Below are 26,344 nucleotides of genomic sequence, written 5' to 3'. Positions count from 1 at the left end.
GGTAGATCACACAATCAAAGACCGAAACGTTTTCAGCTGGGGTTAATTACCTCACGCTGCGCAAGGGTCTTTACAATAGCGCTGTTACACACTTTCACAGTGTCTCTGACGTGTGGATCTCATTTTTGTAAACTGGATGACAACCACAAAGCGTGGAAAAGCTATGATTTGTCTTGTCTCGAGTTGAAACGGTGCCCCTGTGTGTGTGAGGGGAGGGAGGGGGGTGGTGCAGGGAGGAGGAATGACACTGGAACTGCACTAAGAGACACGCAGCTGCTAATCTCCGTACACAGTGTTTGACCGGATTTTACATCTCCATGCACAACGAAAAACAAAATTCCGCGGGGAGGGGTGCGTTAATTACCGCCATACCGTCTGTAAGGGGGAGGACGATTACCACGTAAACAAAAATCCCATACCGCCCCAGCCCTACTACCTTGTGTCAGGATGTCAAAGAAATTGGGAAAGTATTTGGGGATTTACAGTACTGGTTTACTCATCGGTCTAGTGGTTTGAAAGATTAGTCCCAGACACACACACACACACACACACACACACACACACACACACACACACACACACACACACACACACACACACACACACACACACACACACACACACACACACACACACTTCTAGACAGTATAATCCATTCTGGACGGGAACCCCTTTTGGTGTTAGCATCATGTTATGCTTTAGCTATTTAAAAATAGCAGATCTACAAGCTCATAGGTCTGCTATGATAGGCATAGGTCTGCTTTGTCACGAGCTTGTAGGTCTGCTATTTTTGAAAAATCGAAGAGCGACTGACATAGAAGACATTTTTTTAATCTGATCTCAGGTCAGAATGGAAAACTGTCAGGATGTAGAAGACATTTTTAGAATCTGATCTCAGGTCAGAATGGGATAAAGACAAGAGCAACATGCCCCAGGCATACGTACCTCCCCCATGACTCCAATGGGCGTCTCTCCGGTGGCCTGAGCCACGCGGTGCTCCACCAGGTAGAACATGTACTCGTCATACAGCAGGCGGATGAGGTGGAAGGAGCCGAAGCTGGCAGCACTGCGCAGGGTCAGGTCTCTGATCACCATGGAGCTGAGAGAGAAAACAACATCACATCTATTCTACGCCATAGCTTCCCAAACACTGGGTCGGGACCCATTCGTGGGTCACAGACACATTGTCCCTTGATTCTTTGGTTTCCTACATTTTGTTTTCTAATTATTCGCAGCGACGCGTTGTGTGTGCTTGTAGATCGGCCATTTTTACAAGTTTGGGTCCCGGGGCAAACATCTAATCGCTCTTTTGGGTCCCGACCTGAAAAGTTTGGGAACCACTGATCTATGCCATGGGTTCGCAAACTTTTCAGACCCCCAACCCAAAATAATGCTGCCATTGATTGACTCGAGCCCAAACATAAACCTGGAGGTCATTTTATGCACATAATTAAAGGGCAAGACCACTTTTTTAGAGGTTTGGGTTGTTTTCTTACCTTATTATGGGCAAACTATTACATTCCATGAGTTATTTCGCTCCGTTGTGTTTATTAGCAATTTAAGAAATAAAAAATAGGGTCCATTGACTTCCATTGTACCGGGGGAACAGCTCTCAAAGTCACTCTTTTAGCACATAAACGAACGCAACAAAAGCTGATTCTGACAGTTTATGACATCAGGAAAACTCATGCGGTTTTATTATCTGATTGGACCAACACTGTAGTGTACACCACTTCCTTATTGGAAACGCCGGGGATGTAAACAAATGGATTTGATCTCGTCCGCTTGTAACTAAAAACATACACAATGGACGTGTTTGAGGGAGACACTTTAGAAGACACTTTAGAAGAAGTGTGTAAAGTGTCTGTGTCTGGGATTGCTCATATGCATCTCAAACAGCGTGGAGACTTCGGTTTACAAACGAAACCTCGCAAGACAGCCCGCAAGTTGGGAACGCCGTAGTACTGCTTTAGTCTATCTCCGACTAAAATAGTAACTTTATAAATCTATCTTAAAAGACGAAAATAAAACCGCATGAGTTTTCCTGATGTCATAAACTCTCAGAATCAGCTTTTGTTGCGTTGGTTTATGTGCTAAAAGAGTGACTTTGAGAGCTGTTTCCCTGTTACAATGGAAGTCAATGAGCGACTATTTTTATTTCTTCAATTTCTTCAAACAACACAACGGAGCGAAATAACTCATGGAATGGAATAGTTAAGGTATAAGGTAAGAAAACAACCCAAAAAGTGGTCTTACCCTTTAAGAGTGCACGTTTGGTCCGCATTTGTCCGCACGGGCTATGTAAGGGTTTTGTAACAATTATATTGTTAAAATATATTTGTAATTATTTTTTAAATTGTATTTCACTCATTCTGTGTAATTTTGTTTTTATATATTTTTGATGAGCTAAAATAAAATTGCGACCCCTGATATACGCCAGTGATTTCAAGGGCCGCCAGAGGATAAGCATAAGGCGTTTGATTCTCTGGGACCCCAATCTACAATGCAAAATTCCACTGTTAATAACTCTAAGAGTGTACAAAAACGAAAGGGTCCATTTGCTTCCATTTGTACACTCTTGAGTTACAGACCCATAAGGGTCTCTGGGAACTCTGGTGGTTCCCCCGAACCCGATGCTGAGAACCAGTGATCTACGCAAAAACAAATCACGGGCACAACATTTTCAGTCAGAAGCAGACCTGTAGAAGGACCACTTGAGCAGGAACTGTCGAGCTGCAGTGGGAAAGCTGGGCCGGTGTTCATATGGCCTGAGGACCTGAGTGACCACGTTGTCCAACCAGGCAGCCCACTGTTCCAGGGAGCTTTGCTGTTGTAGTGTGGCCTTGAAGTCCTGCTCCAAGCGTTGCACCACACCCTCCTCACACTGGCACACCCACGATGCTTGCTCCTATTGACATGGAGAGGGGGGGAAAATTATAGTTCAAAACTGAAAAAGGCATAACGGTGTAGGATTCAGGATGAGATATAATAACCAGTAAGACGCGCAAACGCGGGAAGCGAACGCAGCTCGTACATATTTGGGTTTTTTTAAGATTTATTTTTAAGTTATTATTTTTGTAAGTTAAGTTATTTTTAAGTTAAGTTTTTAACTTAGCCATAACCATATAAGGAGTCCCCAAAGCAGCTATACGTCCAAATATGGAGTGTGTTGCATCAATCACAAACAAATCACTCAGCTCCATATATGGGCACAAAGGGGGGACACACGGACACACAGACAGACAGACAGACATGATCTGCTAGGTCTCATAGTAAGTGCTCACTGCGTTCGCAATCACTGCGTTCGCAATAATTCTTATACCGAAGTGGAACTTCTAGCTTTAGGGTTGCGATAGAGGAAAGGACATGGGGGTGCTAGAATCTGTAGGGAGCACAAGGATCATGGGGGCAATGGAAGGTCATGAAAACCAGCAGGGTTCATTCTGAAATCTCCCCATTAGATTTGTTTTTATATTGCGCTAAAGAACAGGACATGGTGTCAGCAAAATGAGTATTGTTCATGCTCCGGCAAGCATGAATCCATGAATGTGCTCTGCAAGTTTAATAGAAATTCCGCCTATATCCCAAGTAGACATTTTTGGCTAACGGTGGTGCTAGAGGAAAAACTGACAAGTGAACACTAAGCTAGTGAGGCTAATAGGCTACAGTGCATAAGCTGTCCTTTGAGATGGAAGACAGAGTGGAAGACTCTGTCTTCAGAGTGGAAGACTCTGGTGGTTCCCGATGCTGAGAACCAGTGATCTACGCAAAAACAAAAAAACAAATCACGGGCACAATATTCTGCACGTCACGTCAGTCAGAAGCAGACCTGTAGAAGGACCACTTGAGCAGGAACTGTCGAGCTGCAGTGGGAAAGACAGGTGATTTATAGGAAATTACCGTAGAGTATAAATATAATAGAGACGTCACCAAGAGGAAACCTTGAGGCGAAATGATAGTCAACGGCCCAGCGCGCTCACGTCTGGCCTATAAGCAATCCCAGAATGCACTGTTTCCAACCCGGAAGAACGCCACATGTGCTGGGTGAAAAATTCAATGCAAGTGGATGAGAGGAGAAATCCGGTAACGTCTCTATTAATATATATTCTAAGGAAATTACCAACAAAGCACAGAAAGAAATTCAGACCTGGACATTAGCAAAGTCCACACGGTTGAGGTCACTCAGCATCTGGTTGATCTGTGAGGTGTTCTGCAACACAGCGCGTGCTGCCTGAGCCAGGTGGTTCAGAGATGTGTATCTGCGCAGTGTTTGCGCAAAGGCACTAACAGCAGCAACCTGAGCATGGGGCACACACAGAAACCAAAATGTTAATCGGTTATGTCAATATTAAGAAGTAGAAAATACCCAACTATTAAATATCCAGATATATCCCGAACGCCCAGGGGTATTTAGGACCATTAAATCAGGGTGCCCAGCGATTTGCAGCTACGGAGCGCATTTCAAGGTGCACCAGGCGCCATCTTGAATGTAGCTCAAGTAGCTAGATGTAGCCAAAACACTAACGAGGCGATTGACAACAACAGGAGGTATGATTACTTCTAACACGACTAGACAGGACCGTGATGCACAAAAACATGATCTAAATCAATCCGTCCAATTCTAACCAAAGATTAAGATCTATTTACGTTTTAAGATTTTCGATCTCATCCACTAAAATGGGGGGATCACTTTGGATGACGTCCCAACCGGAAATTACATTGAATGTTGCCCAACAGGCGCTCCCAGCCTGTGGAGCGATGCACTCGGTTATGAATTATCAACAGTAAATAATTAAATTGTTTCAGCATCTTGTTTTAACCTTTCAGCATGATAAATTATCAACAGTAAATAATTAAATTGTTTCAGCATCTTGTATCAACATTTCAGCATGATCAACAGTAAAGAATTAAATTGTTTCAGCATCTTGTTTCAATATTTCAGCATGATCAATACTCAAAAAACAAAAGCCACCATATTAGCACCACCACCCCCAGTGGCCCAAGCCCCCACCACCGCCCGTAAAGGTGTGAGTCGTGTGCCTACGTGACAAAACCCTAGTCATGGGGGAGGGGAGCTCAGGGGGTGCTAGAATTTTCTTGGGGGGTGCTCCAGCTACCAAGCACCCCCGCAGTTGACACCACTGGTATGTTCAGAGACAGAAAATGTGGTGGAAAGAAAATATGCACTGTGGTTGTGTGCACTACAATACAGTATGTGTACCTTGGTCTGAATCATTCTCTGTGGAATGGCATTCATGGCATTGTTCAGCCAACCTTCCAGGCTTTTGGCAAAGTTGCGGATGGCTTGAGTCAAGGCACCTACACAATAAAAAACAGTGAATAAGGAAAAAACAATGCAAAGACATTCAAAATGGATGACGCCACAGCCTTAGATAGAAGCCTCGTCACGACTGTGATGCTCGCTGACAATACCTTGAATATTTTGACAAGCAACACTGATGCGGAACCAGTGTTGATTTCGTCGACTAATACTATGACGAAAAAATATCGTCAGCTACCTTTTTTCACTGACGAAAACTAAATAAAAAGTAAGCTATGATGACTAAAACTAAATATATTAGCAAAATATATAAAACTAAAATCGTCACACTGTGTGGAACCATGTGTAAATGAGACATTACTGGGAATGGGTCTGAGGACATCGGGGATGAGGATCTCAACAAGGGCCTGGTACATCAGATGGTCACACGTGCTCATCCATTTGAGCACAGCCTCGTTCCTGCACAGCTCCAGTAGCTGTGAGCAGGGTAGTCGGTCTTCGATCTCACTCACACTGCTGTGCAATCAAGAAACCAATGTTAGATTCACTTTAGCAGACACTCTTAATCCAGAGCATTTTACAGTAAGCAAGAACAAAAACATGGTAATACATCATATACATAAAAATACATAATCATACAGTATCATAGCTGTCGGGTGGGAATCTTGTATGTCCAAAATCGTTACTTTTCAGGAAATGGACAAAAGTAGACCCAATAGATACAATGTAGTTGTTAATACTTTTCATTGCTTAGTTACTATAAAACCCAGAGACTCAACCTGCCATCCCTATTTTGGGCAAACTTTGAAACTGAAATAGCAGAGATCTACAAGCTCACAAGTTACATCACAATACAATGTAGAATGATGACCCTCAATATGGAAATAAAAGGTTTTTGCCCTACAGCGATATTATTTCAGAAATGTGAATGTGTACAGGGTGAAGTACTTCCAGTTTAATAAGCCTTGTATTATATTTGTTCAGTTAAAACCTGACTGCCATAAGAATTTTGATAAATGGAGCCGACCTGTTTTCTGTAATGGTGGTGCCCTCTACTGAGTCAGAGGGTGAATAACGCCAGAATGTCTGCCACAGCTTCTCAATAAGACTGAACTGGAGGTTGACAACCACGTCGAGGATTGCCTGAAACAAACAAGAACGTACCATTCAATGACATGTCAACAGTGATGAGCTCCACTAAGATCAGCCAGATGATTTGACTTTTTTCATATAGTGCAATTAAACCATCTTTCATAAAAAAAAGAATTGTCCGATTTGTAACTAGAAAGCTGCACTCAGGAGAGCACACATCTCTGCCAGGAGGTACGCCCTAGCTCCTTCAATCATCGAGGAATGATGTTTGGGGGTGAAGTGATGAGTTGAGTCTGAGTACTCAGTACTGTATGAAACGTCATAGGACATTGGGGGATGGGATATCATAAATAAAGGACTGTCATTACATCATTACAGTGCAACCAGAGGGAGACTATGGAGACACATCTTTGGACAGTGTAAATAGCGAAAAGTAATGTGGCATGTTGTCATCACTAGGACAAACATGATGTTACAATGTTATAGCCTAAACGCCAAATCATTGTCTAGGCATAGCCTAAATCAGAGGTAAGCAACTTGCTGCTCTAGAACCGCATGTGGCTCTTAGGCCCTCTCCCAGTAGCCTTGGTATCCATGTTTGGAAAGGAACAAATAAGTGGTTTTCTTTTGTTTGTTTTTTTACATTTAAATCATAATGTATTATTGTAGTACACATACAGCTACTCTTATATTATCCAATTGTTTAAAAAAAAAGATTATGTGGGATGGTCAATATAAGGTAGCGTCTGTGTGCTATAGTTCTAGTCTGGAACAGTTTTCCAATGAGCCATTCCTTAAGTTATGAAGTGTCTTACAGTATATAGGAATGTCCCGGTCACGTTATTTTGCTCCAGATCCGATTCTGATCATTTGATATTGAGTATCTGCAGATCTTTCCCAAACCGATATTTATATTCTTATAGAACACATTATGCCATATCACAATAGTACAATATCCAAAATTACAGACAATTCCAGTCTAATATGATGATATGGATATAATATTGACGCTAGGGATGTCCCGGTCACGTTTTTCTGCTCACAAACCGATTCCGATTACAACCCTAGTCCTATACACTCTGTGTCAACAAACCACAACTCCTGTGGAGCTACTGTTACATGGTAAATTAAGTGATTCTGATTCTCTAACCTCACAGTGCTCTCTGTAAAGACACTGAAGGGCTTTTACGTCCTCTAGGCTGATGTTGATATCGGCTTTGCTCTCTCCCAGATCCAGCTCCACAAAGTCAGGCAGTGCTCGTGATGCATCTGTTGAGGGGTAACAATGAAATTCATCTTAGAAGTCCTGCATATTATATTTAGAGGAAAGCATATTGCATATTAGCAAAACACAAAACAAATACCGTACAGTAATTTTTTACCAACCAATTTTCAACAGGACATATTTCTAACAACTAAAGATGAAGATACTAAAGCTAAAGGTTTTAGCTTTTAGCATTTAAACGTTTGGAGTGGAGGTTTATAGGACAGTTAAGCTTCTTCTTCAAATGTAATAATGATCAAACCAATGACTTGGAATAAGGCTTAATCATCACCGAAATGTGTCATAGTGAGTACTGCTGGCAATCCACTTGCTTATATAATCATATTGGCTCTTATGACCACGGTCCCAATCTCTCTTGACTCCCTCTCATTGATGGCTTCAATTTCAATCGCTTCAATTTCAGCCGGAGAGTGTTTCTGAAGTCTTTCTTAGGCACATTAAAATAAAAAAATGTCCTTACATCACAGACATCTAACCACTATTGGTCCTGGTTTTTCTCCTTTTGTCTGACTCCTTTCCCATAGTGGCGGGTCATGTGGAATTTAATTTGCTTTCAGTCCAGCCAGAGTATTTCTGAGATTATTTTTCAGACATCAGATTCAGTCTTTAGAAACAACAAGTCGGTCTTTACTCATAATGACCAGTTTGGGTTGTATCCTGTTGATGTGTGAGCTCAGGGTAAAAGGACCTCTATTGATCCAGTCAGTCATGGTGACACAGTCCTCCATAATCTTTCCTGGTATTAGTGCAATTATTGATGGTTCACAATACATCCAAGTCAGATGAAACAAACCCAGCAAAATATAGAAATAAAGAATACTTTTTTGTATTCCCCTTATAAGCAGGATAGCTACGATACAGGAAAACATTTAAAACCTGGCATCGGTCCGGCTCTAATTAAGATACATTAACCTTTATTACAAAGTCAAATACATACAGAGGGGTCTCCGTCAAAATGGAGAACAAAAGGACAAACGGGAAGCAAGGGAATAAGGTACACACAAAAAAAGAGAAGAGCTGCTGACCTAGGAACTGCTGGTGGTGCTGGCTCTGTGCGATAATGACCTGTTCTGCTGCGCTGGAAGGATGCTGGCCTTCACCTGAGTAGTTCTCCCCAGAGCCACTGGGGAGCACCTTCTGCACCGGTTTGAACCTGAAACCACATCACTCACACCTTAGTACACAGCTACTGTACACAACGTGGGGGTCTGGAGTGGGGCACCCCCAGGGGTACTTGTTGAAAGGGTCCCCATATAAATGATTGATATTTAGGAATCAAATGTGGACCCTTACAGGTCTGTAACACTGAGAGTGTACACATTATTTGAAGACAGAGATTAACGACATGAGGTCGATTCTACAAATGCCTAGTTCTCAAATGTCTTAGCAATTCAAAATGATTCAACATTTTTCAAACACTTAGATGTACAAGCATCAAGTGACACGCTGTGTGTGTGTGTGTGTGTGTGTGTGTGTGTGTGTGTGTGTGTGTGTGTGTGTGTACCTTTGTTTCTGCTGAACAGGTTGCTGTCTGAGGGCCATGTACTGGATGTCCTCCTGTAGTCTGCTGAGAGGAGAGTCTGGTTTCACCCGGATACCATAATAATGGTATTTGGAGTTCCCTCTGCAGGCACAGGCAGAGGTGAGATCTCACTATAAGATGACATTATCCTCCACAGACACTCAAATAGTTTGTTTATTTATTTGATTTTTGAAAGGTTCTATAAAAATTAAAGTTATTATTATCATGATTAAAGGACCACTTCACCGGGTTGGACGGTTTTTGAACTGCCCACAGCCCTCCTATGAGGACCAATTATATGAAGATTGGTTGAAAAGTGGTCCTTTAGCTATCTAACAGCTGGAGTGATCTATGTGATCTATGTAAAAGAAAAATTATCACAAGGACGGAAAGATTGCATCAATAGGAGAAGGGATAGAAGAGAAGAACAGATGAAAAGAACTTTTTACAGAACATATGTTTCGGTGTGTATTCTTACCTCGTGCCAAGGCGGCGTGTACGGAGCCCCATGAAAATGGAACGGATGAGTTTGCCAAAGGATGCTGCGTTGACAGGGTCTAGTTTCTGCTCCTGGCAGTGGCGCAGGTAGTGGCAGTACAGAGTGGACCGTGGCAGACTCACTCCCTCAGCGGTCTCGTAGTTGTCCAGCAGCCACTGAAGCTGGAAGAGAACATTAAACCCTCTAGTCTTAGTGAAACGGACGACTATAACCACAAATAACCTACAAGCTCAAAACGCATCACAATGCAACACATTGTGAGGTTGTACATCTGCTATTTTGGGATGAATATTCCCCCCCCCCCTCCCCTCCGAATAGGGATAATGGGGTTCAAGTGATTAGATCCTATATACTTAATTCACTGGGGGTTCACCAGTGGTCTGTTCACTGCTACATACTTAGTGTGTTGTGAGCTTTTTTCACCAAATGTCGGGTTCATGTGGTTAATCCACTCTACCCCAAATCCAATAGCCCTTTTGCTATCCGCTGCAGCCCTAAAGAAGCATCCCTAGAACAGCAACACATTTCAACAAATAGTTGGAAACACATTTCAACAAATAATGGTGGAAATGCAGCAGGAACCATAAAAGCTAAAAAAATAAGGAAATTGAGCTGAGAGGAGATAACAAGCTTAGCAAAGTTAAGACAAGGCAAGGTGAAGCACTCATATGGCGACTTACATGGCTGTTGAGCAGCGAGCTTCTCTGACCGGATAAACCCTCCGACTTTTGGAGCGTCTCAATCGCCATTTCAATCTGATAGACCAAGCAAAGGATAACAAAATAGAAAAAGAGGGAAAACGAAAACATATGGAAGAAAAAATAATAATAAGCAGTTGCTGTGGAAATACATAACTGCTAACCACTAGGAAAAAAATAAGGACAACCTAGGATAGGCCCCAAAGCAAGCACATCTAAACCCAAGCATAGCAGAACCCTTACCTCTTTGATTTCAACAAATCCCTAAAATAATGCTTATTTTACAGAAAAATCTTAAAATAAATAGAAGAGAAGCTGTTAAAAAGCAGACTTTCACCAGCAAAAAAATAACAATCAGCGCAATGTTTTTCAAATAAATATATGTTTTGTTTGTCAAAGATCATTATCAAGTATGAATAGGCCTTTATTACCCGGATCACCAAAACCCTGATTAACTGGGACCTCATCATATACAAACTGATGGGTTCAATTAACTGTTGCATGCCTACTGTATAATCAATAGTAAATGATGTGAACAGGTGGGACAGAATAAGGCAGAAAGGCATTTACCGTACTCACAGTGGCCGGGGACGCTCGTGTGGTCTGGGGGGCCGGGTGGGGGACAGAGTTGTCCATGAGGTAGGCCTAGGGTCGTCACAATAATAACATTTTACTTGACCATCAATTGTCACACAAATAATAGATATTAGCAATTTAATCTAGTCTTTGGCATTGAACATCAGAATACAATTTCTGTTTGGCTTCATCAGCAAAACCTCCACATAAATGAGAAATAACGGACATATTGAATAACCTTTTAATTTCAAAATAGTGGAAAGCTGATCTACAAGGTCACAACGAGGCATTCATAGATCTGCTGTATTTATTTTACTAATTTATTTTGAAAATATTGGCAAACGTGTGAACATTTACTAACATGGAAACTATTATGACGATTACCGCATGCAAAGATAATTGTGATAATCTCAATGAATTGCGATTTGGCTATTATGTAATAATTTTGACAGGCCTAGGTATGCTCCAGAGCTGCTGTTGATTACCTGCCCCGCCACCAGGCCCATGCCCATGCCTCCGTTGCCCCCTCCTCCATTATTGGTCATGCCATGAGACGTCACCACGGTGGACACCTGTGATGAGCTGCCCTGCGTGTCAAAGTAGCTTCCCCCGCTGTTCTGGCTGTACAGCTGGGGCTCCGAATAAGAGTAGGTCCTTCTGTTCAAAAGAAAGACCTCAAGTTAGGGTAACGCTCCCGGACCTCTTTTGTCCTTTACAATCCATATGGGTCTGGCCGTCGATATACAGTATGTGTCAATATACTGTATTGACACATGTTGCCTGGTTTGACATCAATATCAGCAATTATGCGATGGGTCCTGATTTTGTACCACTTTCAACCAGGCGTCCCCATTTTGGGCATGCCATCCAAGATGGCACTCCCAGAGTCGTTGGACTTCCGTGGGTCATGGGTAGGACTCTTTATATTAGATTTTCATTTATTAGATTTTTCCATTATTTGAGTACCCTAAGAGTACCCTATTTAGGACAGGCAATGTGTCAAGAGTTAAAGTCAGCTACAAAGTGGTCATTATTTGCAGATCTACACTCACAATTCATGCATGTTGTGAGCTTGTAGTTCGGTTCTTTTACAAAACTAAAATTCTATTTATGTGATTATTTATTAATTTTTTGCTTGACAGATTTCAAGACTTTGCACCTTATCTGTTCTTACATTTTTAATACAAAAACATTGGTAATCACTAATCTGTGATCTAGGACTCTGGCCATCAGACGGGCTCTACTTGAATTGACCAGTTTAAATGGCAATTTGATTGCTACTTTGTGCAAATTAGCTGTGCTATTTTCTGGCCTCTTGGAATGCAAGTTTTCACCATTTAGTGAACGTATCGTTTCCATGACAATGAAAATCACCTGTGGTGTCTGTCTTAAGGCCATAATAGACTAGCCAACATAGCTGGGCAATGTTCCCAGCAACGGAAAATGAAATGAGACACAGGGCAATAACTACACATTTAAAATATAGGCTATAGACTTGCTGAATTAACACTGCATTTCTTTGTTGATTTACCCCTCTTAAACCTTAAAATTGGTATCCCGACCAGAAACACGTGGAGACACTTGTTACAACTAACAATGATTACTACTGCACGCACCAACTATCAAGTACATATTCATAAAACCTTACTGTAAAAAACACCAAATGATGTCAATGGTGGTCAAGCGTTGGATTTGAAATGAAGACTATAGACGCCATTGGCAGTAGATGTTAATGCTTAATGTTTTATGTAAAGCACTTGTTGAAATGTGCTATACAAATACTGGTAAACTGGACTCGTCTTACTGTAGGCATGGCAGAGCACAGCACATCCTCAAACGGCAGAGAGCTGTGTACTGCGCTCCTTTTGTGGCATTTTGGCATGATTTATTTATTTTATTTAACCAATAAAAACACATTGAGACTGCATTTCTTTTGGCCAAGCAGCAGAATACATAATTACACTTTCTACGCTACATACATTCAATTCAATCATGTCAATTATATAACAGCCAAACAATAAATCCATGAAGAATACCTCCTATACAATATATAAAACAATACTCCAAAATAGTACACTAACAATAACCGGGTACAATACATTTTGCACATAAATACACAAGTACATTTATGGACAGGAACAAAAAAAACTATTAACATATGGGCATATGCGAAGGCTAGTACACATCCGAACATGTGCAGGTGTTGGATTGTACAGTCAAAATGATCCTTTTGAAACTTATCAAGGGAACTTTCAAGGCCCATTTTAATCTGGCTTGCCGGTCATTCCACGACCAGGGGCCAAAGTAAGCTAGAAGCAATAAGCTAGAAGCAAAAATGTCAACATTTGAATGACCTTTTTTTTCTTTTGGTATTCAGACAGCAAGCAATGGGTTAAACGCTCCCATTTTTTTTTAGTATATGTGTCACATCTAGGGGCCGCAATCTACATTCAAAGATTTTACTAGAAGCTTTGTCATTGGTCGATTTGCCTGTCTACTTCCTGATTGGTTAGTCATTTCGACCAGGTTTTTTTTTTTCGACCAATGACAAAGCTTCTAGGAACATCTTTGAATGCAGATTGTGCAGACCCCTAGATGTGTCACAGAGACTAGATCTTTTAGAGTGTTTATTGCAGGCTGTCTGAATACCAAAAAAAAGAAAAGTAATTAAAATGTTGACATATTATCGCTTACAGCTACTTTAACCACATTATTCTGCAGTGTCACATTTGTAGATCGCTACATTTTCAATTTACAGCAGACAAGCAGGCCCACTAAAAGAGGACTTGTGTGTCCATTTAATTCCCTTGGGGTTATACAGTAGGTGCAGTGCAGTTGACTCTTTTGTTTTCCCATGGTTCAATCTGAATGATTTCCAGGGGCTATGTCTTACAGTGACCAAATGCTACTTTTTTCAATTATCTTTCTTTGAATCAGGTGTAAATAAGTATATTGTGGGACATTAACTTAATATTAAGCATAAGAATAACATCATAACAATTACAAATAACTGCTAGTTGTTTGTAACCATTTAGTTCGCATAATTACCACGTAAGGTCCATTTGGACAATTTCAACAACTAGTCCTTACCCATTCGAATATATGCACACCAAATGATGTGGGTAATGTGATTTAATATATCATATTATTGATGTATGTATTTTGAGGTGTAATCAGTCTGGTCTCAGAGGCTTTTGCCCGCCGGGCTAGTAGTACAGGAAAGGTGCCATTCTGGGGAAATTGCAAAGTGTGGTTGCCTCGAATCCCGATCGCACATGCCTGAGCCCACAGGGCGCGAACTGTAGTTTGAGCAGTCTGGTCAGGAGTGGGAATCGCCCAGCTATATTTAATTAATAAATCAGTTGGCGACTAAAACATTTTGACAGGTGTCGGTCAGGCGGCCTAAAGTGAGAAATCCATTGCAAAGCAATAACCTCTAAGAAGGGATACGATACAAAAGGTTGTAACTGGGCCCGAGGCTCTACTCTACTCGCTACTCGCTTCGGCAATATAGGCCCCTCCCACTGATTTTGCCAACCAATTACAATGTCAAGTCCCCCAAAAAGCATGTTTTGCAACAAACAGTTTGCGGTGCCCCCTATGCTTTTGGCTCTCTGTTGATTAAACCACCCTCGACATGTAAAATTGGCCCCTCCCACTAACTTCGGAAGCCGATTACGGCCGAACAATACAGACTAGCAAAATTCTGCCTGTGCCGTTTTAATCGGATAGGTCCAGAGATCATCTGCAGGTGGAAGAGCAAAAAGTGTGTTTTGAAGAAAATTCTAAATGGTGGAAAATCCGTCATGACCTAAGGAATCCAGAGAAAAAGGTTTTGCGACTTACGGTTCAAGAAGTATAGGGCAAAAGGTAAAGTGGGCTGTTATAGCGACACCTATTGTTAAATTGAAAAAAGGCTGGGCCTCGTTAAAACCTCCATAATGTATCCTCAGATGAGTGATCACCTTCAGGCACAACCACACAAACCCAAATACCTTGACTCACTCCCACCTCTGTCATGAGTGGGAGGCATGTTGTTTAGAAAAGAGAGACATTGTGATAACAGTGTGTCCAGACTCAGAGAGCCTAGCTAGGCTAATAGATTGACTCACATGGTGCCGTTCGTGTAGACGCCACTGTTCTCCTCCACATACTGCACTTGTGTTGGGTAAATGTGCTGAACCTGTTGAACAGTCTGGGTCTGCTAAAGAGAATGCACTAGTATTAGGGCTGGACAATTATGAGAATTATAATTATTATAATTATTATAAGAATATATCAAAACCCATATTTAGAACCAGTAAGCGACTAAAATGGGATATTTCAGTTTCAAAACTTTCAGCTAAAATGAATATCAAATAACTAAATACTGAATTGACTCAATCGAGCAACTTAAAAACTGTCTGGGGTGTTCACAGAATCCTGAGTAGTTTTTTAAAGTGAAATATCCCTTTAATCTTAATCCAAATAACAAATTTTACTCTTATGTATCCTTGTACAAGATGTAACAAATAATGTACAACCTTGATCTTGCTCATGTAGGTTGGTTACACACACACACACACACACACACCTGCTGGGTGGAGCCAGTAGACTGGACAGGCACAGTGGTCTGGAGGGGGACAGTGGAGGTGGAGTCAGCGCCTGCCTCAGGTGTCTGCATGGCGCCTGAATGACACAGAAAATACACTAGCCTTAAATGACGGCCTGGAACAACACAGGAAGTCAAGTATTGGTAAAAGTACACTAAGCTTATATTATTTTATATACCAGTGCTTGACGGTATAATATTGTCTCAGTTGGAAAAGATGTGCCCACGTGCATGTTTGTGAGCATGCGTTTTATATTCTTCCGACTGTACTAAATTTAGATTCTAACGAGATTATGTTATATCAAAAGACAATATACTGTAGGCCAAATTGAGCTTTCAAAAGCAGAGTCTCTGTTATCGATTTGATTGTATCTTTACAGCTGATGTTTGAAACTGATTGTGTATACAGTAGGTGACCTGAGAGAACCACTTGTCTTCTTTGTTTGGGAGTGATGCAGTTCTTTTACAAAACCTCTTTAATTATTCTACGGAGAATTATACATGTCATGATTAATAGCCTCTATGACAGGAATCTGCCTTAATGCCTCAATGAACGCACAATGCTGCTATAATAAAAAGACATGATGTTTCCTCAAAGACTTGTCTGCTTTCCCCAACTCAATGTCACTACTAAAACTGCTACTATCCCAGCACACATTTCTGCCTTGGTACTCAATGTACTGAGAGCCTTATGCATCAGTGGCACACACTCTTGTTTCCATGTTCACAGCTATAAAACAAGTTAATATTTAACTTCAAACCCCAAATAGCTTCTCTTTTTTTATGTTCACTCTGCCAAAGTCACCCGTCACCCCTTTTAGTGATCTGAATTTTACTTTAAGCTCACATTGTTTTTCTCTAACAGTAAGTTGCCAACATTATGTAAAAAATACATCTTGTTACTACAAAATCATTAACATTGTTTGTTTACTTTGTACGTCAGCAGGCCGTGTTGTCTATCAGTGATTTTATTTTAAGACATCAACTGTGATTGATTGATTGATTGATTGATTGATTGAATATTTTATTAGGAAACATATAAATGCAGCACAATGTACAGTCAGGCATTTTTGTCCAAAAAAGGATTTCACAGAAGAAAGACCTTGCGGTCTTGTTTCCATTCGGGTCCCATCCACTCACACATGACATGAATAATAATTTAACACAGTAACAGCAATTGATATAAAAATTATAATTTAAAGCAACATATACATTTCCTCTAAACATGAAATATACAGTATGCACAGGTTGGGGCCGAAGTTTAATCGGAAGGGGATTATTAGCATAAAGAGGCTAGGGCGATCACCTCCTCTCCCTTTGACCTGCTGACAGGTGAATTTTTAGGCCTGTCTTGAAGGAAGCCAGTGATTTGTTTGTTTTGAGGGATGGGGGAGGACATTCCACTGCTGGGTAGCAGTGCTTTGGAAGGTGAATTTGCCCATATTTGTTTTATAAATGCGTGGCACCAGATCGTTGTTCACGCTCCCTCTAGTCTTATGACTGTGGGTGTTGCTCACTTTTTTAACGTAATTAGTAAGTAAGTGGGTACTGACTCTACTGAGGGCATGGAGGGTAAAGTTGCATTTACAATTTTGAATGTCAGGCCCATCTTCAATTGCTTGACTCTGTCTTCCACCCTGAGCCAGCCTATGCTGTCAAAACTATGTCATCGACTCAGACCTTAAAATCATTTACATTTGTCCTACTCAGGGAATTGTTGGACCCAAAAAGGATGGATTCCGTTTTACCGAGGTGCAATGAGAGCTTGTTGTCGGTAAGCCAGGTTCGGATTTTGGTGAGTTCTATGCTCTAAGAATCATGTTTTGAGCTAATAATGTAAATGTATATCCCCCAGTCCCCACCTACCTCTCCTGCTCCGCAAAGTTAAGTGTCCCCTCCCCGTCGCGGTTTCCATGACCAAACCTCTCTTGGTTAATTAACCTGGGTCTCATAACAGCTCTGAATCTCACCAGGGACAGCCTGCCTCCTATCTTAATCTTCAATATCATAAAGATGTGTTGTTGAACTCAGTTCTCTCATTCCAAACAGACCTAGCCTGCATAACCCCTTAAAATCAGAGTCAGACTACAAAGACATGTCTGATCACTCTGGTTGCAAAGGCATCTTAATGTGCAGGACAGCAGCATAATCAGGAAATACAAGCACTGATGTTCATTACTCCAATTTATTTGTTTTCTAATTTCCATAAATTACAATCGCAGAAAATAATTAGTGGATGCCTTACCATATTCTCGTGATAAAAATGAACAGAGAACAGGAGAGAGACTGTGGTGTCTGGACAGTGGACTACTGGACACCTTATTCTACCCGTTTCAGCGGCTTTAACAGTACCATTTATGTACTATACACTTGCAGAATTTGTAGATCAAATTTTTACATTTTATTTATTTAAAGTTTTGATTTGAATTTATTTTAATAATGATAACATTCCCATTTCCCAACATAGAGATGCCAAATTGAAAGTTGTACATGGTTCATCAGAACCAACTTAATCCATGAACTCAGGTCCAATGGAAGAAGAGTGACTTACTGGGTATACAAAAATAAGCCACTGCATCATAACATACACACCCTCCCCCCTTCCCCTCCCCAAAACACACAACCACTGAGGCACTCGGCACTCCCTTGTGGCCCACTTAAACACGGTGCTCCACTGAACAAATGCTCAGAGACACAGAGGAACAAAAGCCAGAGAGGGCAACATTTTGCCCTGCATTTCCTCTCCTTAATCACTTTTTGGTGAAAATTGGACCTTATTAAATATCTTATTTAGTTATTTAGTCATCCAAAGCCAATTCAAATTAGCGAGAAAGCAGAACAAACCAACATGAATTCCTGAATTGTCAAATTTACAAGCAAGATAGATGCTGGGTAAACACAACACAGAAGCATGACCAGGTGCAGTGTTAAATGGATGTCCAATTTTACAGTTCAATTAAGACTGCATTTTACGTTGAGGAGATGTATTTTGGAATGCAGAAAAGCAAGATAGGCCTATTTTTCTTTTCATATAAAGAAAACAACAACAAAACATTCTCACTAGCCCAGTGCATGATTGAAAAATCCAAGAATAGCTCTCCTCCACAGTAGAGACACTACTCTCATAGTCACTATTCTAACACAAACTAATAATGTAACCAAAGCTGATTCTGCCAATAATATTGGCATATTTAATAATTAAAATGTTCACCTTCCAGTTGATTTTACTATTTGTAACCGCAAGTCTGGCTTTTCTTCCAAATACAAACATCAAGTTGAAATGTTTCTTCTTTTTTCCCCCTGATGTTAATATGTATTGGCAGGGGCACATCTGCTGTTCACGTTCTTGTGTCTATGTGCGTGCTAAAAACATTGACTTTGAGAGCCGTTTCAACGTGCAATGTAAATTCATGTCATCAGATGACATAACTATTTTTGGATTATTAATTTCTAATCAACGGCACAACAAAGCAAATATGTCACCAGACTAGTAGTTACACCATGACAAGGTAAACTGCACAACCCAAACCTCTACCAAAGTGTCCAAGTGTCTTTAGGGATGTCCACATCAATCAAGCACTATAATTATTTATAACTACAGATGTCCTGATACTGTATCGTTATCGGCCCTTATTTGTCATATCGGTATTGGGGAATATGCCAGTCTAACCACCAACCCGACACAGGGGTAAGGGTTTGGTACTATGGCAGGTAAATAAAATGTCGGGGCATGTGGAGTTTGTTTTCGAGTTGCCCAAACTACAAGTGTGAGTGAGGAGTCTGCTATAAACACAACACGAGATATATACCTAGATAGCTATAAACACAACACGAGACCACAACACTGGTATCGGCTAACACAGAAATTGTGGTATCAGGATCGGATCGGGAACGGGAAAAAAAGGGTATCCCTATTTATAACTATCAAATATTGTTTTAAAAATCATGTTGTTATGGGTCCATTTCGTTCCATAGAGTTACAGGGATCATTGACATGAAAAGGTTTGAGAACCACTGATCTAGGAATACATTTAAATGCCATTCATATTGTTAAAGTGTAGCTAAATAGTAGTTTACAGTTTTACAGTACAGTTTTGCAACATCAACTGAAGCATTCAAAATACTACAGTAAATGAAATAACCTCATGATGTGATCATGTGACAAATTACTCAAATCGGATCAGCATAGAGTGGCATACTCGCCGATACCAGCATTTTGGGTCGTATATCGGCAGCTTTTCCAATACAGGTATCGTAACAACTCTACCTGGGACTGACATATCAGACGTGAACAGCCCCTAATGAATATATAGCATCACTGCACACACCAATTCTACCACCGTAGTTGTATTGGGCCTTAAGCACACGTGAGGTATGCCAGGTTTTACTCAACACGCGCAGACCTTGCAGTGTCCGGTTTCATCAACAATACACATCATGGCTGGCAGGATGAAGCACATAACTAACCAAGCATGTTGTTTTCTGCCAACTAAGCCATGAAAATGGATGAATGAATAATTTAATTAATCAGCCTGCCTCTCTTTTAAGTGATTGGAAATGGAACAGGATCCTGGGAGCAGGTGGCGTGGTACTATTTCTGAACTACCTGACCTCAGGTAAGTGGTAACATGAGCTGATAACTAGCAGTTCCTAACATCCTGCAGTGTGTGTGTGTGTGTGTGTGTGTGTGTGTGTGTGTGTGTGTGTGTGTGTGTGTGTGTGTGTGTGTGTGTGTGTGTGTGTGTGTGTGTGTGTGGTGTGTGTGTGAAATACACAACAGGTTGTCTATAATTATAAACAATTTTCATATGTGCCCTAGGGGTGCAACAGTGAATCAAACACATGTTTTTAATCAATTATAAAATATATATATATTGATTTTAATAATAATAATAAGAAGAAGAACGTGTCGTGTTGCGACATGTCAGCTTGTAGAATCGATATTTTTGCATGAGACCATTGAATGAAAAATTATAAAAGTGGTTGATCAGACTAATCAATTCAGTTGATTAGAAAGTTTTTTATATTTATTGATTCAACATTGATTTGTATCATTATAAAAAACACCTCAATTAATCAATGATTAATGATTAAAATAATGTCTAAGATTATCGATAGTTGCGGCCCTATTTCTGTGCTCTGCAGTGTGCACAAAAAGAAAACATGTGGGCAGTGACAGTTTTTTTTTATTAGGCTGTGTAAATGGTTGCTACAGAAAGCACAGCTGCCAGCACCACAGGACTAATTTATAATTCCAAATGATTTAAGGAACTACCCTTTATCACACTGCATAATCCACCTCTAACCAAGATCTAAACAGAAAACCTAACCTAGACCTGGCTACAAGTTGCAACTCATAACAAAAAACAAACGCCTGGGTACAGAGGCTAGACAACTCATGACAGAAAGGCGAATCTTGTATTTTAAATTAAAATAACTCTCTCTACATACAGCAAACTCAGCACCTTCCAGCTCTGCATTGTGAAATACTAGTATGTCTTGTTCATTTAGGTTATGCCATTGCGCACACAGACGTGCGCGCGCACAGACGTACACACACAGTCACAGACACACACACACACACACACACACACACACACACACACACACACACACACACACGATTAAAAAAATCTATGCAAGCAAAGTTTAATTTGCTGAAAAATGGAAAGGCTTATTATAAAACTGAACTAATATTGGAGCAGTTATAATCCTACTGCAAAAGGAATTAAAGGTGAAAAGGTTATTGTCTGGACTCTGGATAATGGCAGAGAAGTTTCTTTATTTGTTTAATAGTTGTTACACTGGATTAGCTCATGAAACCAGGCTCTAGGTGCTTGAGAGTTCCCACAAAGCTCACTGTGCACCTGTCTCTGTCCCCCATCTCCTCTTAAAGACACACCTGTTCTCTGCTCTCCCTTAATGGGAATAGAAGGCTGCAACTGCACAGGAGACCCAGTGGACCACAGAATCATTATGATGCAACATTAAGAAACCTGAGGGCTTTGGCTCTTCAAGTCAGTTAATAGGCTATATCAATCCATCTATTGCCAATTTGCCATTAATGGAATTCAGGAATGCTCAACTATAAAAACAATATCATGTTGAAATGCTCATTTCTTCCTACTGGCTAAAATGAGGTTCACAGACATTCAAACAATTGGTGTCATATCAAATCTTTAAATCTTTGCATTTGTGTATACATTAATTTGTGTAGAAAAACTGTCGTTCCTCAGGCCATTGTCCCATGCATAAGGAAATATAACATCAATACTGCTAGATTAAGTAAATTTAATTTATCCTGGGCAAACCTTGTGTTGCAGCTGGATACAACAGTACAGTACATTTTCCCCACTCGGATTAATAATTTTGCCATCACCACAATAATGAATAACATAATATATACGATATTAAATTAGATATTACGTATTCTAACAAGTTAACCAGCTCGGGAGCAGACTGCTGCATGCAAGTTTGCCTTTATATTGGCTACCTAATGCCATAAAAGGGTGAATGGGTAGCTAGCAAGCTGTCCTGCTTCATAAGACAAAAGAGAAAGTAATGGTCAGGCTATCCGTACATCTTGGCTGGGGAGGCTAGCGTCTGCTAAGACCACTTTCCATTGTTGACCGAATGTGATCGTTTCGTGTATCAATCAAAAATGCAGACTGAAACCCCAAAACTTTCATTGCGTGCGTAACATGCGCTAAAATGATCCACCAACAACACCCATTGTAACAAGGCAATATTAGCTGTAGCCACAACAGACACCTGCTTCTCCATCTGAGCTGCTTGCATCAAATGGCTAGCAAAACACAGACCTGTGCAAGTCAACACCACCAAGTTTAAATTTAATACGTCTAACCAATCAACCAATCCCGCAGTGCTTTTGATCAGCAAATCCTGAGAATGCACACAACGCTATTGCATACGAGTTGGACCATTTACTATTGTGGTGATGTGGCTAACGCTATAGCTTGCTAGCCTGTACAAAGAAACACCCCCACCTATGGTCGCTAGCCAGCTCTTAGCACTTAGCTTAGCAATCTAGCTAACTAACTAGCTTATTCGCCCCCCAGTCTTGCTTCGGTAACAGGCAAAACTTACGCATTTTCGTCCCCCCGAATTGAGAGAATCCCCACGCGAGAGGTGACCTGTGTGCAAACGTGTTATTTAAAAAAAAGCAAGAGGTTATGATCCAAACCTGGCTGAGGGCTGGTTGATGAGGATGAGGATGGTGGAGGAGGAGGTGGTAATGATGGAACGAGAGGTTGTTGTTGTTGGTGGGTTACAGTCGCCAGGACTACGGTGACTATGGCGCTGCGCTGCCTCACCGCCGGGCAACAGTTGCTAGAAAACTCACTCACCGAGCGCTGCGTTGCGCGCAACCTCTGTTGCCTGCCGATGGCAGTGGGTGGAGACCTGACACACAACCCAGAGACAGACAGCAGCAGGCTGCATAAAATAATCATAAATATGAATGAATCAGCGCCAAGACTTATTTTTTTATTTCATTATTATTACATACAAAAAGTAGCCTACAAAAATATTCAGGTTCACTTCACATAACTGCAAACTAGACACAAATATAAACAGGATGCACTGCCTGCATGGCTGGTAAAAAATCAGTTAGAAACATAAAAGAGAACAATTTAGAGAACTAAAATATATAATAATAATAATAATAATAATAATAATAATAATAATAATAATAATAATAATAATAACCAGTAAGACGCCTGAGGGCGAGAAGTGACCTCACGTGCAAGCATCCGCCTGGGTGACAGCAGACTGCTGGGCACTTTGGCATGGGGGTCAGATCAACATATGGAATGAATTCTGTACTGGCCATATATGGAGCGTGTCTTGAGTGTACAGGGTTTGATGAGGTCAGATCAATATGGAATGTCAGAACAGAACAGGTCAGCTCAATATATGGAGATCTAAGGGTGGCAGCGGGGGCAGTGTCTTGAGTGTACAGGATTTGATGAGGGCCCAGGTAGGGCCGGGCCTTCATTTTCGGGCCTGTTGAGAACTCTAGTTTCCGCCGGCTGCCGGGCGTGGCTGCACTAATACCTCAATAACTTTGGGGCACGCAGGCCCGTCTAGAGTTTAAATGGACAGGTATCAGTCAAAAGGGAGACATCGAAAAGGAAGGATGCATGGATCAACACATGGAATGTCAGCTCCATATATGGAGATCTAATTGTTTGAAGTTTGAGGTGAGATGTAGAGTTGCTTGCCAATATTGATGACATCAGGGATCGGATCTCCATATATGGGCTTAATATTGATGACATCATGTGATGTGACAAGGCATGAGTCATGACCATGCATATATGGGGGGTTTCCCATATGGGCTTAATATTGATGACATCAGGGATAGTGACTGACTGACAGACGGGAAATGCACAATTTCATAGTTAACTGCGACCTGCGGACGCAATAAGACTACAGTCTGAAAGCCACGAAGAGGTTGCGTTGCACTGACTCTAGTGGGGGTAGGAACAAAGGGGGGGCATACCAGCAATATAGTATATGCAAACTATGCATGCACACTACATTGTATACCGGTACTCACTGAAGGAAACAAGGGCAAGCCCCCAAAATTAGTTGGCTTCATAAGAAGCATTGCATGTCACAGGTTCGAATGCCGATCCCGATGACCTTTGCTGCCTGTCACCCACCATCTCTCTCTCTCTCTCATAAAAGCCCAAAAACAAATCTTAAATAATGAGATAAAATATTTCAAATATATCAATTTAGGAAGATTTGTTTCGGATCATTACAGTTAATGCAAAGAAATATCTTAAGGCTAGAAGAGCCTTAGATAGTTTCCACTAGGCTACTGACTGAATGACAGTTTAAAAGTGTACTATCCTGCACCGATAGAGGGTGCTGCAGCCTTTGAAATTGAAATTTAAGCTGTCTAATAAGTAAGTAGTATGTGAGTAATTAAGTAGTAAGTGAGTAATTAAGTAAGTAATTAAGTTGGCTGCTTAATAACAGCATTATGTTATTACATTGTGGCTTCTCTATTCCATAAATATGTTTTTCCTTTTACAAAAGTAATATAATGAATTGCTTGGCATATAGACATTTATATTGAAGCATAACATATTATATACAATATATTGCACTATATATTTTTTTTCTTCTTAAAAAAAAAAAGTAGGCTACATAATGTATTAGCCTACATTTTGAATGTAGGCTAACCAATCCCTTAGTACCCTACAGCATGTAGCCTGCCCTACACTGTACAATAGACATATACCTAAAGTGAGTGGTCTGGTGAGGCGTGCCAGGATTGAGGTGACATACCACCTTGAATACCCATGGGCCACACATTTGCACCCCTGGATGGCTGCTGTGCAGCTCATCTGAGATTTGAACTGGCACGACATCTGACAAAGCTGGTACCAAACCATTTTGGCAACAGCATCAAACATTGTGGCTACGGAAGAGTCACCTTGTTCATCATCCCCTTAGTTAAATGAATGGAGGTATCTGATGAAAACGTTTGCAAAGTGTAAAGATGGACACCAACATAATGAACATCTCATTATTGCCCTTTGTGTGCTCTTATCAAAGGACATCCATCGATGTCATGGCCTGACTTTTGAAACCAAAATGAGGAAAATGTGAGTCCACGACAAGAATTACAAAAAGGAGCAACAACCCTATAATTCAGACCCAATTCCTCCTAACTCTGTTAGCTACATTTACAATGTGCGTGCATTGACCTATGGCTTTGACGCTGTCAAATAAATGACAAATATGATAATGAAATATTCAAATAGTTACAGCATTGACTACAGTTTTGTTTTCTTAGACTTGAAAACACTTAAAACTTTGATCTTTTATCACAACAGTCTATCCATTATCAGATTATTTGACCACCCTTGAGATACTGGGGGGGAAAGGCTGTTATAACTGCTGTTATAACTCCTGTTGCTAAGCGACTATTGAAAACCCATTTAGAGCAAGGCACTTTATTTCTTAATGTTGAATTATTTTTAACACTTGCTACACTGACAAAAGCATGCACCTGGGGCTTAACATCTGTTGAAATTAATGAGACAATTAAAGATCACTGGTAGACACTAAAGCCAACATAACCAAAGGGGCTGTGCTTTGCAAGCAGTCATTGTTAACAATGCACAAGACTACTTGTTGAAACCTGGAAGATAGTTCACTGATTTAGTCTCCGTTGACAGGTCCCAAATTAAAAATATCATATACCCTACCCATTAATGTGTCTCTCATATCCAGGGCTGGACTGGCCACAGGTCATACCGGGCATATTCCCGGTGGGCCGCGACTGTAGGATAAAATATGTTTGGACAGGCAGGCAGGCCAATAGGCGGCAGGCCATTCTGCCAGTGCCATCATGAGAATGTCACTGTACCTGTATCAGTGAGTGACAAATAAACCCTCTACAAAGGGTTGTGTAGTTGTCTGTTGGTTTGTATCATTTATGTTGTTCTGTAAAAGTGGTGGTATTAGGGCTTGTTTGTTTATGTGTGCCTCGACGGAGCGGGCGGTAGAGTTTCTGCTACGGTATCTGCGCGCTGGTTGTCGTGGGCCGGTCTGGGCCAAATTCATACGAAAATGACCGAGCCAAATTTTTGTCCCAGTCCAGCCCTGCTCATACCTCAAATAACTGGCAACTTCAACGGTGAAAAACAACAACAGCAGCTGCAACAAAACAGTAAAATAAGTGAAAAACTACAAGGTTGGTGAGGAAGGCGAAACACTAATGAACTTTAAGCATTTAAGTCTCTTTGCATTCTGGTACTT

At 40.8% G+C, this 26,344-nt stretch overlaps 2 protein-coding genes across 4 annotated transcripts in view; both read right to left on the bottom strand.

The window, feature by feature from the left end:
• rfx3 (regulatory factor X, 3 (influences HLA class II expression)) overlaps positions 1–22,859 on the bottom strand; it is a 25,444-nt gene extending 2,585 nt beyond the window's left edge. Inside the window, exons 1-16 of one of the 3 annotated variants that reach the window (XM_080756187.1) lie at positions 22,749–22,859; positions 15,527–15,621; positions 15,066–15,154; positions 11,439–11,610; positions 10,957–11,022; positions 10,360–10,434; positions 9,659–9,840; positions 9,163–9,282; positions 8,684–8,811; positions 7,524–7,642; positions 6,309–6,424; positions 5,643–5,797; positions 5,222–5,319; positions 4,148–4,297; positions 2,700–2,908; positions 946–1,099 (exon numbers count right to left, since the gene is read on the bottom strand). In XM_080756187.1, the coding sequence (XP_080612313.1) occupies positions 946–1,099; positions 2,700–2,908; positions 4,148–4,297; positions 5,222–5,319; positions 5,643–5,797; positions 6,309–6,424; positions 7,524–7,642; positions 8,684–8,811; positions 9,163–9,282; positions 9,659–9,840; positions 10,360–10,434; positions 10,957–11,022; positions 11,439–11,610; positions 15,066–15,154; positions 15,527–15,616 (1,923 nt within the window). In that variant the 5' untranslated portion in view covers positions 15,617–15,621; positions 22,749–22,859. The remainder of the gene's footprint in view (positions 1–945; positions 1,100–2,699; positions 2,909–4,147; positions 4,298–5,221; positions 5,320–5,642; positions 5,798–6,308; positions 6,425–7,523; positions 7,643–8,683; positions 8,812–9,162; positions 9,283–9,658; positions 9,841–10,359; positions 10,435–10,956; positions 11,023–11,438; positions 11,611–15,065; positions 15,155–15,526; positions 15,622–22,748) is intronic. The other 2 variants (XM_080756188.1, XM_080756189.1) reach the window with 2 other exon arrangements.
• glis3 (GLIS family zinc finger 3) overlaps positions 21,334–26,344 on the bottom strand; it is a gene marked incomplete at both ends in the record, with an annotated part of 23,728 nt that continues 18,717 nt past the window's right edge. The window contains 3 exons of the mRNA XM_080755598.1: positions 21,334–21,486; positions 22,274–22,365; positions 22,749–22,999. Of these exons, the coding sequence (XP_080611724.1) occupies positions 21,334–21,486; positions 22,274–22,365; positions 22,749–22,999 (496 nt within the window). The remainder of the gene's footprint in view (positions 21,487–22,273; positions 22,366–22,748; positions 23,000–26,344) is intronic.

This window comes from Protomyctophum bolini (assembly GCF_963924005.1).
Source record: "Protomyctophum bolini genome assembly, chromosome: 22".
Lineage (NCBI taxonomy): Eukaryota > Metazoa > Chordata > Actinopteri > Myctophiformes > Myctophidae > Protomyctophum > Protomyctophum bolini.
This window is presented reverse-complemented; position numbering and strand designations above follow the sequence as displayed.